At 44.5% G+C, this 15,554-nt stretch overlaps 1 protein-coding gene across 1 annotated transcript in view; it reads left to right on the forward strand.

Moving 5' to 3' along the window:
- The window catches only part of BAIAP2L1 (BAR/IMD domain containing adaptor protein 2 like 1), a 99,083-nt gene that overhangs the window by 52,725 nt on the left and 30,804 nt on the right, over nt 1-15,554 (forward strand). The window contains exons 4-6 of the mRNA XM_038763952.1: nt 8,148-8,209; nt 8,304-8,375; nt 13,714-13,851. Coding sequence (XP_038619880.1) covers nt 8,148-8,209; nt 8,304-8,375; nt 13,714-13,851 — 272 coding nt within the window. The remainder of the gene's footprint in view (nt 1-8,147; nt 8,210-8,303; nt 8,376-13,713; nt 13,852-15,554) is intronic.

Below are 15,554 nucleotides of genomic sequence, written 5' to 3' on the forward strand. Positions count from 1 at the left end.
ATTGATCCAGTTTGAGCACAAAGTTGCTTCTGCAGTCTCATCTCAGAGGGCAACTTAGATCCTGGTTCCCCAGCTCACCGCCTCCATTCTGCTCCGAGCAGCAGAGGGAGTAGGGAATGAAGGTGGGGCTCAGGAGTCAGGGAAGTCCCAACCTACTTCCCCACCAACCTCTGACCATCCTTAACCCAGTCTCTCTTCCAATATCTGCAATCCCCACCCCAGAATGGGAAGCGGGGAGCCAGACATGTTCGAACTGTGCTAAAGATCTAATCCTTTGCCTCTCTCGTCGGGCAGGGAATTAGGAGGTGGGATGGGAGATCTTGGAGAGGTGATCCTAGTTCCGGCCTCAGATCTGGGGCTGCTAGACATCTCCTTCCAGGCAGTTACCGGGGGTTAGGGGAAAATACCAGACCTGTCTTCCCTACCCTCCATGGTTCCAAATCCCAACCTACTACTACCCTCCCACTGCCGCCAACCTGGCCCGCCCTCCACCCTGCCACTCCTACACTGTTTCCTGGCATTCTTGGGTGTTGTTTGAGAGCTCTAGGGATAGAGAGAGATTGGGAGCTCCTGGAGGGTGGGGCCAGTGGAAGAGTTGGTCCGAGGGCCTTTTTCCATTGCCCTAATCCCAGTTTTGGCTAACCCACTCTCCTCTTCCCAATTCCCTTTGGCTGGGACTGTGGGGAACAAGCAGAGACAGGCAGCATCTGGGATTCCCACCACCCTCAGGGAGTTTAAAAAAAAAATGTAGTTCTTAAAAATATTTTTCCACCAGATTTTCTCTCTTCTCCCCCACCCCTCACCCCTAGCCCCTAAAGAGAAAGAGGCACTCTCTTGTTAATGGATTGGTAAGTGTTAGATTGTGAGCCCCTCAAGGGACAGGGACCAGAACTGGGACTGTGCTTAATTCTCACTTGTGTATTCTCCCAGCGTTTAGTACAATGCTCACCAGTATATATTGAGCACTTACTGTGTGCAGAGCACTGTACCAAGCACTTGGGAGAGTACAATCTAACAATATAATAGACACATTCCCTGCCCAAAGCAATGTTTAATAAGTACTATTCCTACTTAATATTGATTTGTAACCCAGACCAGGGGGGTGGCCTTCTGGGTTGGTGATGGGGGAGAGAGGACCTGTTATAGACCCCTTATCTTTCTGTCAAAAAATAAGGCAGGATCTCAGTGCTGCTTAACATGATGCAATATTACAGTTTTTAGTAATAACATAGAGGCAGGTGGGTACTGAGGTGGTCAAGGGGTGAGGGGATAACTAAGTGGAAAGGGACATGAAACAAGTGGAGTGGAGAATGGATTGTGCGCTGCCATTACCACCAAATCGATGGAGTGTGCCACAACTTCAATTTTGGGCCCTCTCAGAATCCCTTAGGAATTCCAATTTCCTATATGAGAAACACTGATGGAAACTGCTGGAAACCCTCACTGGAGATTTCCCATCTCTAGTTGCTTCATATGCAACTGCTAGAAAAATTTTACATGGGAAATTGGTTTATAAATGCACCAATACATAGAAGCTATCTCAAGGGTATCTTTCAACAGATTGAGTCTTTTCGTACAGTGATAACACATAAATATAGTATTTGGGCTTGATTATTCCTGGAGCAAACTTGAGAAGTGGGCAGAAAAAATTATGCAAGTACCATAAATTTGCTTCAGAAATATTCTATAAAATAGATACACTCAATCATTTCAAAACATTTTTTTATGACACATGGCCTCGTATATGCTCCAAACTAAGCGTTTATCTGCAATTTTACTAAAAAAAAATGATTGCCTAAATCAACCCGCAAATGAATGGCACGTGACCTTAAAAGTTTAATTAAGGTGCAAAATAAGGGGATTCAAAAGAAAGGACTGTTGAAAAGAGGAGTTAGGAGTAGCAATAATAGTATTAAGCATTTATTAAGTGCAAAGCACTGTATGAAGCACTTGGAAAAACTATATGGGTGAGAATTAAATGGGAGGTCCTGGTCCTCGAGGGGGTGAAAATCTAAGAATAAGGTGGGAAAAGGGCTGGAGAGAGACACAAGGAAAACACAAAATGAACGTAAGATAGGGATGAGGATAAATACAGAATAAACGAAGAGCTGTAGGGTACTGTGGCTAGAAGAGCAGAGCTTTCAGACTTCTCTCACAGCTCAGAGTCTTGACAGCCACAGCTGTGGCCTTCCCAACATTATCCATTTTGTGGAGGTGATTCTGTGCTACTGCAGCTACCACTGCAGAAGCTTCCTTTTAGAGAAGCAGTGTGGCCTGATGGATAGAGCAAGGGCCTGAGAGCCAGAAGGCTCTAATCCCGGCTCTGCCACTTGTATGCTGTGTGACCTTGGGCAAGTCATTTCGCTTCTCTGGGCCTCAGTTACCTCATCTGTAAAACGGGGATTGAGACAGGGACCTGATTTGCTTGAATCCACCCCAGAGCTTAGCTCAGTGCCTAGTGAATAGAAAGTGCCTAATAAATACAGTTATTATTATTATTATTATCCACTCTATTGCCCCAAACTTGTAGTGAGGCAAGGAGTCCCCGGGATGAACTTGGGTGGCGGAGGCTGTGTGGGTTACCAGAGAAGCAGCGTGGCCTAGTGTTTAGAGCACAGGCCTGGGAATCAGAGAGACCTGGGTTCAAATTCTGGTTATACGATGGGTGCTGTGTGACCTTGGGTAGGTCACTTCACTTCTCTGTGCCTCAAATGTAAAATAGGGATTTTTAACTGAGGGCCCCATGTGGGACAGGGATTGTGTCCAACCTGATTAGCTTGTAACTACCCCAGTGCTTAGTGCAGTGCCTGGAACATAGCAAGCACTTAACAAATACCATTTTAAAATTTAAATCAATCAATCAATCGTATTTATTGAGTGCTTACTGTGTGCAGAGCACTGTACTAAGCGCTTGGGAAGTACGAGTTGGCAACATAAAGGCAGCTCAGTGATCCAGTGGTTGAGAAGGGCATGGCACATGCCATCACTGCTTCTACCTCTTTCACTGCCCAGGCTCTCGCTCTCATCTTTTCTCATCTTTTCTCCCATTTTTGCCACATATGCCCCTTCTGCTCCATCTTTACAACTGTCCCCAGTCTTTGTCCCCTCCCGACGAGCCTACCGGATTAGTAGTAGTAGTACTAGTAGTAGTAGAAGAGCATCCATTGGGTCCAATATGCTATTTTAAGCTCTTTGGAAGTAAAAACAAGAAATTGGCACATTCCCTGCCCACAGAAAGGTAGCGTTGCCTAGTGGAATGAGCCCGGGCTTGGGAGTCAGAAGATCTGGGTTAAAATCCCAGCTCTACCACATATTCTGCTGTCAAGTCACTTCACTTGTGTGCCTCAGTTCCCTCATCTGCGAAATGGGGGCTCAATACCTATTCTTCCTTTTACTTCAACTGCGAGCCCCGTGTGGGACCTAATTATCTTGTATCATCCCCAGTGCTTAGTACAGTGTTTGGCACATAGTAAGCACATAACAAATACCATTATTATTATTATTGTCTTCCACCATAATGGCGGAGGGAGATATAAAAATATCTTGGCTGGGGCATGCTGTGCAAACTGAGGACACAGTGATGTGTTTGCCTAAGAAAAAATCAGTGGTATTTATTGAGTGCTTACTGTGTGCAGAATACTTGGGAGAGTGCAATACAACACAGACGCAATCCTCACTCCCCAGTAGCTTAGAGTCTAGAGGGAGAGACCGACATTAAATAAATTATTGATATGCACATAAGTGTTGTGGGGCTGAGTGGAGTGAATATCAAGGGTTTAAAGGGTACAGATCTGAGTGCATAGGTAATGCAGAAAGAGAGGCAGTAGAAGAAATGAGAGTTTAGGCAGGGAGGGCTTCTTGGAAGAGATGTGATTTTTAGTAAGGCCCTGAAGAAGGGGAGAGTTGTGATTGTCATAAATGAAGGGGGAGAGAGTTTCAGGTCAGAGGGAGGACGTGAACAAGGGTTTGGAGGTGAGATAGACGAGATTCAGGTTCAGTAAGTACCTCTGAAGGAGTGAAGCATATATTCTGGCTTGTAGTAGGAAATCAATGAGGTAAGGTAGGAGGGGGGAAAGCTGCTTGAGTGTTTTAAATCCAGTTTTAAGGAGTTTCTGTTTGTGGAGATGGATGGACAACCATGGGAGATTCTTGAGTAGGGAGACACGAGCTGAACATACTTTTATAAAACTGACCCAGGCAGCAGCAGAGTGAAGTATGGACTGGAGTGGGGAGAAACAGAGGACAGGGAGGTCAGTGAGGAGAGTGATATCAAGGTGGGATAGGATAAGTGCTTGGATCAGTGAAGTAGCAGTGGATTTTAGTAAGAGTCTATTTAGTAAGAGTGGATTTCAGTGGATTTGTGTAAGGAACTGACAGAATTTGGTGACAGAGTCAATATATGGGTTGAATGAGATAGGTGATTATCATCAAGGGTGATGCCGAGGTATAGACTTGTGAGATGGGGACGATAGTGGTGTTGTCTACAGTTGTGGGAAAGGTGGGGAGGACAGGGTTTGAATGACAAGATGAGGAGTTTGGTTTGGAGCATGTTAAGTATGGTATGTCAGCTGGACATCCAAGTAGAGATGTCCTGAAGGCAGGAGGAAATGTGTGGCTGTAGAGGAGAGGGGTCAGGGTTGGAGAGGTTGATTTGGGAATCATCTGTGAGGAGTTCATTCATTCATTCAATCGTATCTGTTGAGCACTTACGGTGTGCAGAGCACTTTACTAAGCGCTTGGGAAGAATAAGTCGGCAACACATAGAGACGGGTCCCTATCCAACAGTGGGCTCACAGTCTAGAAGGGGGAGACAGACAGTTGGTAGTTGAAGCTGTGGGAGTGAATGAGTTCTCCAAGGGATTGGGCATAGATGGAGAATAGAAGGAGACCCAGAACTAAGCCCTGAGGGACACCCACAGTTAGAGGGTGAGAGGCAGAGGAGAAGCCGATGAAAGAGACTGAGAAAGAGCGGCCAGAGAGATCAGAAGAGAACCAGGAGAGGAGTGTTAGCAAAGCCAAGATCTGTTAATGTTTCCAGGAAAATGGGGTGGTCCGCAGTGGAGAAGGCAACCAAGAGGTCAAGGAGGATTAGAATGCAGTAGACCTCATTGGATTTAGCAAGAAGGAGATCAATTGGTGACCTTAGAAAAGGCAGTTTTCATGGAGCAAAGAAAACTCTTAACCTTTGCTCTGAGGTTAATTCACAATTTTTGATTTTCTAGGCCGGATAATTGAAACTGTTATGTTTTTACTTATTTACATTTGATGCATTAAATTAAATAAAAATTTAAATTATTAAATTATTAATTTAAATTTAAATAAAAATAAAATTAAATCCATCAGGTCCGACCTCCCCAAAGTCACTTCCCCCCCTTCTCCAACCCCCCGGCTCTCAACACTCTCTGCTACTCTCCCATCCTTCCCAGCAGTATCCTCAGAGGAACTCTCCTCCCTCCTCTCAAGCGCTACTCCAGCCACCTGTGCTTCTGACCCCATTCCCTCTCATCTCATGAAATCTCTCGCTCCATCCCTTCTCCCCTCCTTAACTTCCATCTTCATCCGCTCACTCTCCACTGGTTCCTTCCCCTCTGCCTTCAAACATGCCCATGTCTCTCCCATCCTAAAAAAACCCTCTCTCGACCCCACCTCACCTTCTAGTTTTCGTCCCATATCCCTCCTACCATTCCTTTCCAAACTCCTTGAACGGGTTGTCTATACGCGCTGCCTAGAATTCCTCAACAACAACTCTCTCCTCGACCCCCTCCAGTCTGGCTTCCGTCCCCTACATTCCACGGAAACTGCCCTCTCAGAGGTCACCAATGACCTCCTGCTTGCCAAATCCAACGGCTCCTACTCTATCCTAATATTTCTCAACCTCTCAGCTACCTTCGACAGTGTGATCCACCCCCTTCTCCTCAACATGCTATCCAACCTTGGCTTCACAGACTCTGTCCTCTCCTGGTTCTCCTCATCTCTCCGGCTGTTCATTCTCAGTCTCCTTTGTGGGCTCCTCCTCCTCCTCCCATCCCCTTACTGTAGGGCTTCTGCAAGGGTCAGTTCTTGGTCCCCTTCTGTTCTCTATCTACACACACTCCCTTGGTGACCTCATTCGCTCCCACGGCTTCAACTATCATCTCTACGCTGATGACACCCAAATCTACACCTATGTCCCTGCTCTTTCTCCCTCCCTTCAGATTCGGGTCTCCTCCTGCCTTCAAGACATCTCCATCTGGATGTCTGCCTGCCATCTAAAACTCAACATGTCCAAGACTGAACTCCTTATCTTCCCTCCCAAACCCTGCCCTCTCCCTGACTTTCCCATCACTGTTGACGGCACAACCATCTTTCCCGTCTCACAAGCCCGCAACCTTGGTGTCGTCCTCGACTCCGCTCTCTCATTCACCCCTCACATCCAAGCCGTCACCAAAACCTGCCGGTCTCAGCTCCGCAACATTGCCAAGATCCGCCCTTTCCTCTCCATCCATACCGCTACCCTGCTCATTCAAGCTCTCATCCTGTCCCGTCTGGACTACTGCATCAGCCTTCTCTCTGATCTCCCATCCTCATGTCTCTCTCCACTTCAATCCATACTTCATGCTGCTGCCCGGATTATCTTTGTCCAGAAACGCTCTGGGCATATCAGTCCCCTCCTCAGAAATCTCCAGTGGCTACCAGTCAATCTGAGCATCAGGCAGAAACTCCTCACCCTGGGCTTCAAGGCTGTCCATCACCTCGCCCCCTCCTACCTCACCTCCCTTCTCTCCTTCTCCAGCCCAGCCCGCACCCTCCGCTCCTCCACCGCTAATCTCCTCACCGTACCTCGTTCTCGCCTGTCCCGCCATCGACCCCCGGCCCACATCATCCCCCGGGCCTGGAATGCCCTCCCTCTGCCCATCTGCCAAGCTAGCTCTCTTCCTCCCTTCAAGGCCCTGCTGAGAGCTCACCTCCTCCAGGAGGCCTTCCCAGACTGAGCCCCTTCCTTCCTCTCTGCCTCGTCCCCCCTTCATCCCCCCTTCTTACCTCCTTCCCTTCCCCACAGCACCTGTATATATGTATATATGTTTGTACATATTTATTACTCTATTTATTTATTTATTTATTTTACTTGTACATATCTATTCTATTTATTTTATTTTGTTAGTATGTTTGGTTTTGTTCTCTGTCTTCCCCTTTTAGACTGTGAGCCCACTGTTGGGTAGGGACTGTCTCTATATGTTGCCAATTTGTACTTCCCAAGCGCTTAGTACAGTGCTCTGCACATAGTAAGCGCTCAATAAATACGATTGATGATGATGATGATGATGCAGCATATGACTTCGTTCCCACTGTATTTTTATACTGTTTGTGTCACCTGTGTCCCCCATTAGATAGTTACCTTCTTATTATTCTGCACCCCAAGAGTGCTTTGTACAATGTAGGAAGCAGGAGATGTTCATTACATAGTGATGATGGTGATATTTAACCCCAAGCATCCGCCCCTGTCTTTTTAATCCTTCTTCCTACTGCATTTGTTCAGTAACCTGGGAACAGCTTTGTATAGGGGGCAGTTAGGACTAAATACTTCCTTCTTCCCTTCCAGGTTGTTTATTATATGGGCTCTCACATTCCTTGTGGTAGAAATAACTAGACCTAATTATTTTATCAACAAATGGGTTACTTGTGTCACATTTAAATTGCAAAGTTAAACTCTGGCCATGCTATTTACCATGGCTACATTATAGTACTCCGTTCTAGAATGGTAACATCGCTCATTTAGAAAATAGAAAGTAAGTGTTTCTTTTAGATATATCGGGTTTCTTGGGGAGATTATGTTTTGTTTTGTTTTTTCTTACAGTAGAATCTGTTATGATCAATTACACTAAAAACCCCAGGCAATCATCTGTAAGACCTATTTTTAAGTTTCCTGGAGCTTGTAGTTATGATTGTAAGGAAGCAGACTTCTTTTTTTAGTGGTATTTGCTAAGTGCTTACTGTGTGACAGGTACTGTTCTAAGTACCGCCTGTTCTAAGCACTGAATTATTTCTTAGAATGATGAGTATTTGACTTTGGGATATTATTATATAAATGCTACCTTTCCTCCTCTTTCTGTAAAATTTTAATAAAGATAAGGAAAATAATGTTGCAACATATTTGGTTTTGTTTACAGGACAAGTTCTTATAGAGATTTCTATTACACACAAGAAACTCAATGACAGTCTCGATGAAAATGTACGTAAACACTTTTTCACATCTACTCTTTTGAAATGTATTGAACAGCTTATATAAGTTTTTAATACCTATCCCCCCCCTTTTTTTTTGGTAGTTCAAAAAATTCCATAAAGAAATTATACATGAACTGGAGAAAAAGACAGAACTTGATGTAAAATACATGAATGTAAGTACATTAATATGATCCAACCACTCTCATTAGGATCCAGCTTTCCAGGGTAAATGCCAATTAAACATAGGTCTTCCCCTAGAAGACTTGTCCTGTCCCCAGGGCAAATTTTAGGTACATGTAAGGAATCAGAGTGAGTCATCAGTCCAATAACGCATTTCCTCCATCGGCCTCCCACCGCTGTCCTTGATCCCTGACCAAGGCAACTGTCAAAAATGTTCACCTCCCCTCCCCACCCTGCCAACACACATACACCCATCAAGGTTTACCACAGCCTAGATGTGTAATTTAAATGCTGAAGAGAAAGTATCTAAGGAATATCTGGGCTTTGAATTTATTTTCTCTATCAAAAGACTACATTTATCTAGACTTGTGTTTACACTGTTATTATTGTACAATTGCATTGGTTTGCCCTTGCAAATTAGCGATGCAGGACCTACAACCTTTAAAACAATGTTTTTCCATGATGTTTTGACAAACAATCCGTGATCATTGTTTTCATGCTACGATTAAAAATTGCAGAGATGAAACGGTTCTGAAAAACTCATTGCCAGTAGCCATACCCGAAAAGGATTTGCTAAATCTTTCATAAGTGCGGAAGAGACATCTAGAGGTGATCTAGTCCTCCCTTCTGTCTCAATGCCAAACTATGCCCCGACTATCCAAGAAATAAACCCTGGGTTTTACCCTGTAACTTTTGTTGTCTGAAATTTCAGTCAGTCATTGATATTTTTTGAGCGCTTACTTAGTTCTACCTCTCTGGTCTATTACACGGTACTTTATTAAGCACTTGCTATGTGCCAAGAACTGTAGTAATCACTGGGGTGGATACAAGATGATCAGGTTGGACCCAGTCCCTGACCTATACAGGGTTCACAGTCTAAATGGGAGGGTGAACAGGTATTGAATTCCCATTTTATCAGTGAAGAAACTGAGACACAGATAAATTAAGTGACTTGCTAGAGGTCAAGTGGCAGAGGCAGGATTAAAACCCAGGTCTCTTAATTCCCAGACTTGTACTCGTTCCACTAGGCTACGTTCTTTCACTCTCTCCCTCTCCCCCTACACACAAAAACCTGCATTTATATTCAGCTAGTCCACTTCTCCTTGGCTCTAATCCAGTTTCCTCCAGTCTTCTGCTCATTTCTCTAAGGACAGTACTATTGCTTTAGAAGAGGGCACTGTACATTCTCTGAGTAATTATCCAGGACAAGAATGTGTGTGAAATGACATCACAGTTGATGTCCTAAGAGAGGCCATTATAACCAGTTTCTCAGTCAACGTTGTCCTTCAATTAGTACAAAACGATGCTGTTTAAACGTCTTCCTTCAGAGACACAAGCTCCAGGGAAGTGGTGAGGCCCAGCTATCCCATGGGATTGGAACTGTGGGAAGTGAAACTTAGTTTAATTTTGCTCCCACAGCTTTTTGGGCCATCATTTTCACCCCTTTCATTATGAAGCAGCGTGACTCAGTGGAAAGAGCACGGGCTGTGGAGTCAGAAGTCATGGGTTCAAATCCTGCCTCCGCCACTTGTCAGCTGTGTGACTTCGGGCAAGTCACTTAACTTCTCTGTGCCTAAATTAACTCATCTGTAAAATGGGATTAAGACTGTGAGCTCCCCGAGGGACAACCTGATCACCTTGTAACCTCCCCAGTGCTTAGAACAGTGCTTGGCAAATGCCAATATTATTATTATTATTATTATTATTATTATTATTATTATTATTATTATGGGGGCCCGGCTGGAGCTGCTTCAGGGCTCTGAGCCACAATGTCCCTGGCCTTAGCAGGTTGTGGTCTCCCTGAAAATATTTGAAAGTTTTTTTTTATTTTTATGCTATTTAAGCATTTATTATGTGCTAGGCACTGTATAAGCGCTTAGATGGATATGTGGTAATCAGGTTGGACACAGGCCGTGCCTCACAAGGGGCTCACAATCTTAATCCCCATATTACAGATGAGGTAACTGAGGTACAGAGAAATTGTGACTTACCCAAGGTCACACAGCAGACAAGTGGCAGAGTGGGATTGGAACCCAGGTCCTTCCGACTCTCAGACCCATGCTCTATCCACTAGGCCATGCTGCTTCTAGACAGCTTTCTTTGTGTGTCCCTCTAGCCCTGAGTCTGTCTGTGTCGTCTTCATCAGCCTAATGTCCACTTCTTGCCCCAGTCCTATGATTTGTGTTTATTTGTGCCTCTCCTTTTTTCCCCCAGATCTGCACCTCGAGAATAACACTCCATCAGGGTCCCACCCTACATTCTGGGGTGTTTGAGTAGGGGTGGGGTGTGTGTGTGTGTGTGTGTTTGTCCCTTGAACCCTCACTCAGAATGAAAAGTTGGGACATCTGTTTGCCTGACAGTTTGCTGACACCTCAGACCTTCTCTAAGCCCTCCGACAGTTCCCATTAATAATAGTGATGATAACAGTAATTATGGTATTTGTTAGGAACTATGTGCCAATCACTGTGCTGGGGGCTGGGGTAAAATACAGTGCAATCAGATTAGTAGTTTGTCCCAGATGGGGATCACAATCTAAGTGGGGGAAGAGAGCAGGTATTTTAAATCCCACTTTACAGGTGAGACACAGAGCAGTTAAGCAACTTGCCCATCGGCCCACAGCAGGCAGGTGGCAGAGCTGGGATTAAAATCCAAGTCTTCTGACTCCCTGCCTTGTGGTCTTTCCACTAGGCCATCTGTTTCAACTACTTGCATTACTGTCTGTTTCAAATGCAAACTTTACACACTGGTTCAAAGCCCTCCCCAAGGCTATCCCAATTTATAGTGCTTCGCTCCCATCATTTTTTCATTTTTATTTTTTATGGTATTTGTTAAGTGCTTACTTTGTGCCAGGCACTGTTGTAAATGCAGGGGTAGATACAAGCTAATCAATTTGGACACAGTCCCTGTCCCATATGGGGCTCATAATCTCAATCCCCATTTTGCAGATGAGGTAACTGAGGTCCAGAGAAGTGAAGTGACTTGCCCAGGGTCACACAGCAGACAAGCAGTGGAACCGGGATTAGAACCCATGTGCTTCTGGTTCCCATACTTTATCCACCAGGCCACACTGCCTCTCATTTTCTACCTATTCCCCCACACATTCCTTTAAACCAGAGACTGTTTTACAGTCCCCTTCATCCTATGTCCATCCTCTCTTCTTTGCTAAACTTTTCGGTTGGGTAGGGGAAAGAGTTTTGCCCCACCCATCCAACATCTTTCTTTTACCCCCAAGAAACCCTTCTTAGCAAAATAATGACCCCTGTTATGTAGGAATGAGGTGATATTGCCTAGGGCTTAATTTGAAGGCACTAAACCCAAATCTGCCTATAGTATTTCTTCCTTTTGTAGTCCCACAATTCTTCATAGAATTGAGTATATTTTATTTGTATACATAAAATCTTGAAAATTAAAGCTAATTGTCTTTTGTTTCTTGAATGTAAGCTCCTACTAATAATAATATTAGTAATATAATTAAGCATTATGTACTAAGTTCTGGGATAGAGTCTAGATGATCAAGTGGTACACAGTCCCTGTCACACATGGGGCTTGCAGTCTAAAGCAGGAGGAAATAGGATCTAATCCCCATTTTAGATAAAGAAACTGAGGCACAGAGAAATTGTTTTGCCCAAGGTCACCTGGCGGACAAGTGGCAGAGCTAGGATTAGAACCCAAGTCCTCTTATTCCCTGGTCTGTGCTCTTTCCTCTAGGCCATGCTGCTTCCCTGACAGAGATCGCAATAGCAGGGATCATTGGGTTTTCCTGACCTTTTCAAGTATTGGGAAGTTGCAGTATCCAAGGAATGTTTGCCTGGAGCAATGAGATACCCGCAGATTACCCCTTAAATAGTCCACATGTAACTTGTTGGCTATTTCTTTTTTTACGTGATGGTCAGCTAAATGGATTTTCTCCCACTCAAACTCTGAAGCCGTTGTGGGCCAATAAGTGGTATTTACTGAACACTTACTGTATGCAGAGCACTGTACTAGGTGTTTGGAGAGTACAATACAGCTGGTAGACATGGTCCCCACCCTCAAGGAGATAACAGTATTGCCAGGGAAGCAGAGAATCAAAGTAAATTTCAGGTAAGGGAAGCAACTAAGTATAAGGATAAATGTGCATAAATGTTATGGTGTGAGGGTGGGGTGAGTACTTATGTGCTAAAGGGGTGGTAATTTGAGTGCATGATGAGATAGTAGGGAGAGAGCTTAGGCAGGGAAGGCTTCCTGGAGGAGTTATGATTTTAAGACTATGAGGATGGAGAGAATGCTCAATTATTATTATATTATTAGAGAATGTGTCATGGGAGGGAGTTCCAGACAGGAGTGAGAGTGTGAAAAAGGTGCTGACAACAGGTGAAACAAGAATGAGGGACACAGAGTACACTGGAACTAGGTAAGCAAAGTGTGCAGGGGTGAGAGAGGAATAAGGAAAAGTGAATGCCTTAAAGCAGATGAGAAGGTGTTTCTGCTTGGTGTGGAGATGGATAGATGGGTAACCATTGGAGGCATTTGAGCGGGGGATGTGTGCAGAGCAATCAAAGATAAATAAAATGGGCAGCAGGGTGAAATATGGCCTGGAGATGCTGGAGGCAAGGGAGGTCAGAGAGGTGGCTGATGCAGTAGTCGAGACAGGATAGGATATGTGCTTGAGCCAGTGGGGAAGCAGTTTGGAGAGGAAGAAGCAAATTCTGGAGAGGTTGAACAGATAGAACTGACAAGATTTATGACCAGATATGTGGGTTGAAGGAGATGAGTCAAGGTTGTGGGCTTATGTGACAGGGTGGTGATGGGACAGTAAGGAGGAGGAGAGAGTTTGGGTAGGAAGATGAAAAGGCATGCCTTGGTTCAATTTTCATGTAGTTATTCCAGCCTGGTGGAAAGTTCTAGTCTGGTGCCTTGAAGGAGTACTAAATGAATGTTACTGCTACAAACACAAATCCTTGTGTAGCTGTTGAATGAATGAATAATAAATGTTATTCATTCATTCAATCGTATTTATTGAGCACTTACTGTGTGCAGAGCACTGTACTAAGCACTTGGGAAGTACAACATATAGAGATTATCCCTACCCAACAACGGGCTCACAGTCTTGAAAGGGGAGACAGACAACAAAATAAAACATGTAGACGGGTGTCAAAATCGTTAGAATAAATAGAATTATAGCTGTTTGCACATCATTAACAAAATAAATAGAATAGTAAATATGTACAAGTAAAATAAATAGGATAATAATGTCCTCCTGGGCAGCACCTGGAACTCTGTAGTAAATATTTGTTTAGCTCTTTGATGTTTTAGTAAGGGTATTTGTCCTTATAAATACTTTAATTACAGGCAACTCTAAAGAGATACCAAACAGAACACCGAAATAAGTTGGATTCTTTGGAGAAGTCTCAAGCAGAATTGAAAAAGATCAAAAGGAAAACTCAAAGTGGAAAGAATGCACTGAAGTATGAACACAAAGAAATTGAGGTGAGTCTCATACTTTTATTGTTAACCTCCCTTGTCTTCAATAGTATTTATTGATTTAAGAGCTTAGGTGTGTGCACTTGAGTTCTTTGCTCAAGGAACTTTAGCCAAATGAGGGAAACTAATAGGCACAAGCTATCCAAAAACAGGTGAAAGAATGATTCCATGCTACAGCTGCTGATAGAAATATAGAAGAATTAAAAAATGTATGTATGGCAATATCTATAAATGTTAAGGGTAAGTATGTAACCCACCCACCCCCAGACTTTAAGCTCGTTATGGGTGGGGAACAAGCCTGCTAATTCTGTTGTACTCTCCCAAGTGCTGAGTACATTGCTCTGCACGTAGTAAGCACACGTACCATTGAGTGATAAACAGAAATCCTTGTGTAGCTGTTGGATGCATGCCACTTGGAGGAAATCTGGCAGACTGGAAAGGGGAGGGAGCTCTGGTCAGGGAGAAGGATGTGAGTAATGGGTGTGAGGTTGCAGAGATGGGAATGAGGTGCAGTGAGCAGGTCAGCTTGAGAGTCATGAAGCTGGAGTAGAGGGGAGGAAGAGTGGAAAGTATAAGGGAGTGAGCTGAGTGCCTTAGTTTCTTCTTAATGAGAAGCCTTCGGAGCTTTTTCAAACGTGGAGAGATGTGCCCCAGGAAATGATCCTGCAGCAAAGGAAGGCCGGAAGTCATCTAGAACTGGCCGGAATTAGCTCCGCTATAAGGACAAAGTCCCAGACTGGGCATTAGCTCCACTATAAGGAAAAGGTCCCAGAATGGGCATTCCAGGGTCGTAGAGGTAGTGGGGTGACATGGGAAGCAGCGTGGCTCAGTGGAAAGAACGCGGGCTTTGGAGTCAGAGGTCATGGGTTCAAATCCCGGCTCCGCCAGTTGTCAGCTGTGTGACTTTGGGCAAGTCACTTCACTTCTCTGTGCCGCAGTTACCTCATCTGTAAAATGGGGATGAAGACTGTGAGCCCCACGTGGGACAACCTGATTACCTTGTAACCTCCCCAGCGCTTAGAACAGTGCTTTGCACATAGTAAGCGCTTAATAAATGCCATCATTATTAGAGAAGCAGCGTGGCTCAATGGAAAAGAGCCCGGGCTTTGGAGTCAGAGGTCATGGGTTCAAATCCCGGCTCCGCCAATTGTCAGCTGTGTGACTTTGGGCAAGTCACTTAACTTCTCTGTGCCTCAGTTACCTCATCTGTAAAATGGGGATGAAGACTGTGAGCCCCATGTGGGACAACCTGATTACCTTGTAACCTCCCCAGCGCTTAGAACAGTGCTTTGAACACAGTAAACGCTTAATAAATGCCATTATTATTATTATTATTATTATTATTATGGGTGGTGGCAGTGGTAGTGATATCACCATGGGCCAAGCCCCTACTTTGTGTTGCCTCTGGTCTCCAGAAGCAGCAGTCTCACTCCGGACATTTTAGTGTAGCTTGAGACTGCCTTTCCATCCCAGATAGCTTTCTTACCTCCAGGACAGCGAGGGCCATGGCTCTTCTATTTAGGATTTTTTTTTTTTACTTTCAGGAATGCAGCAGGATGGAGTATGGACTGGAGAAGGGAGAGGCTGGAGGCAGGGAGACAAGGGAGGAAACTGATTCAGTAGTCTGGCCAGAATCTGATCAGCACATGGAGCAAGGTGGCAGTCGTTTAAAAGGAGAGGAAGGGACAGATCGGAGAAATGTTGCCAAG

Source organism: Tachyglossus aculeatus, chromosome 21 (assembly GCF_015852505.1).
Source record: "Tachyglossus aculeatus isolate mTacAcu1 chromosome 21, mTacAcu1.pri, whole genome shotgun sequence".
NCBI classification, from domain to species: Eukaryota; Metazoa; Chordata; class Mammalia; order Monotremata; family Tachyglossidae; genus Tachyglossus; species Tachyglossus aculeatus.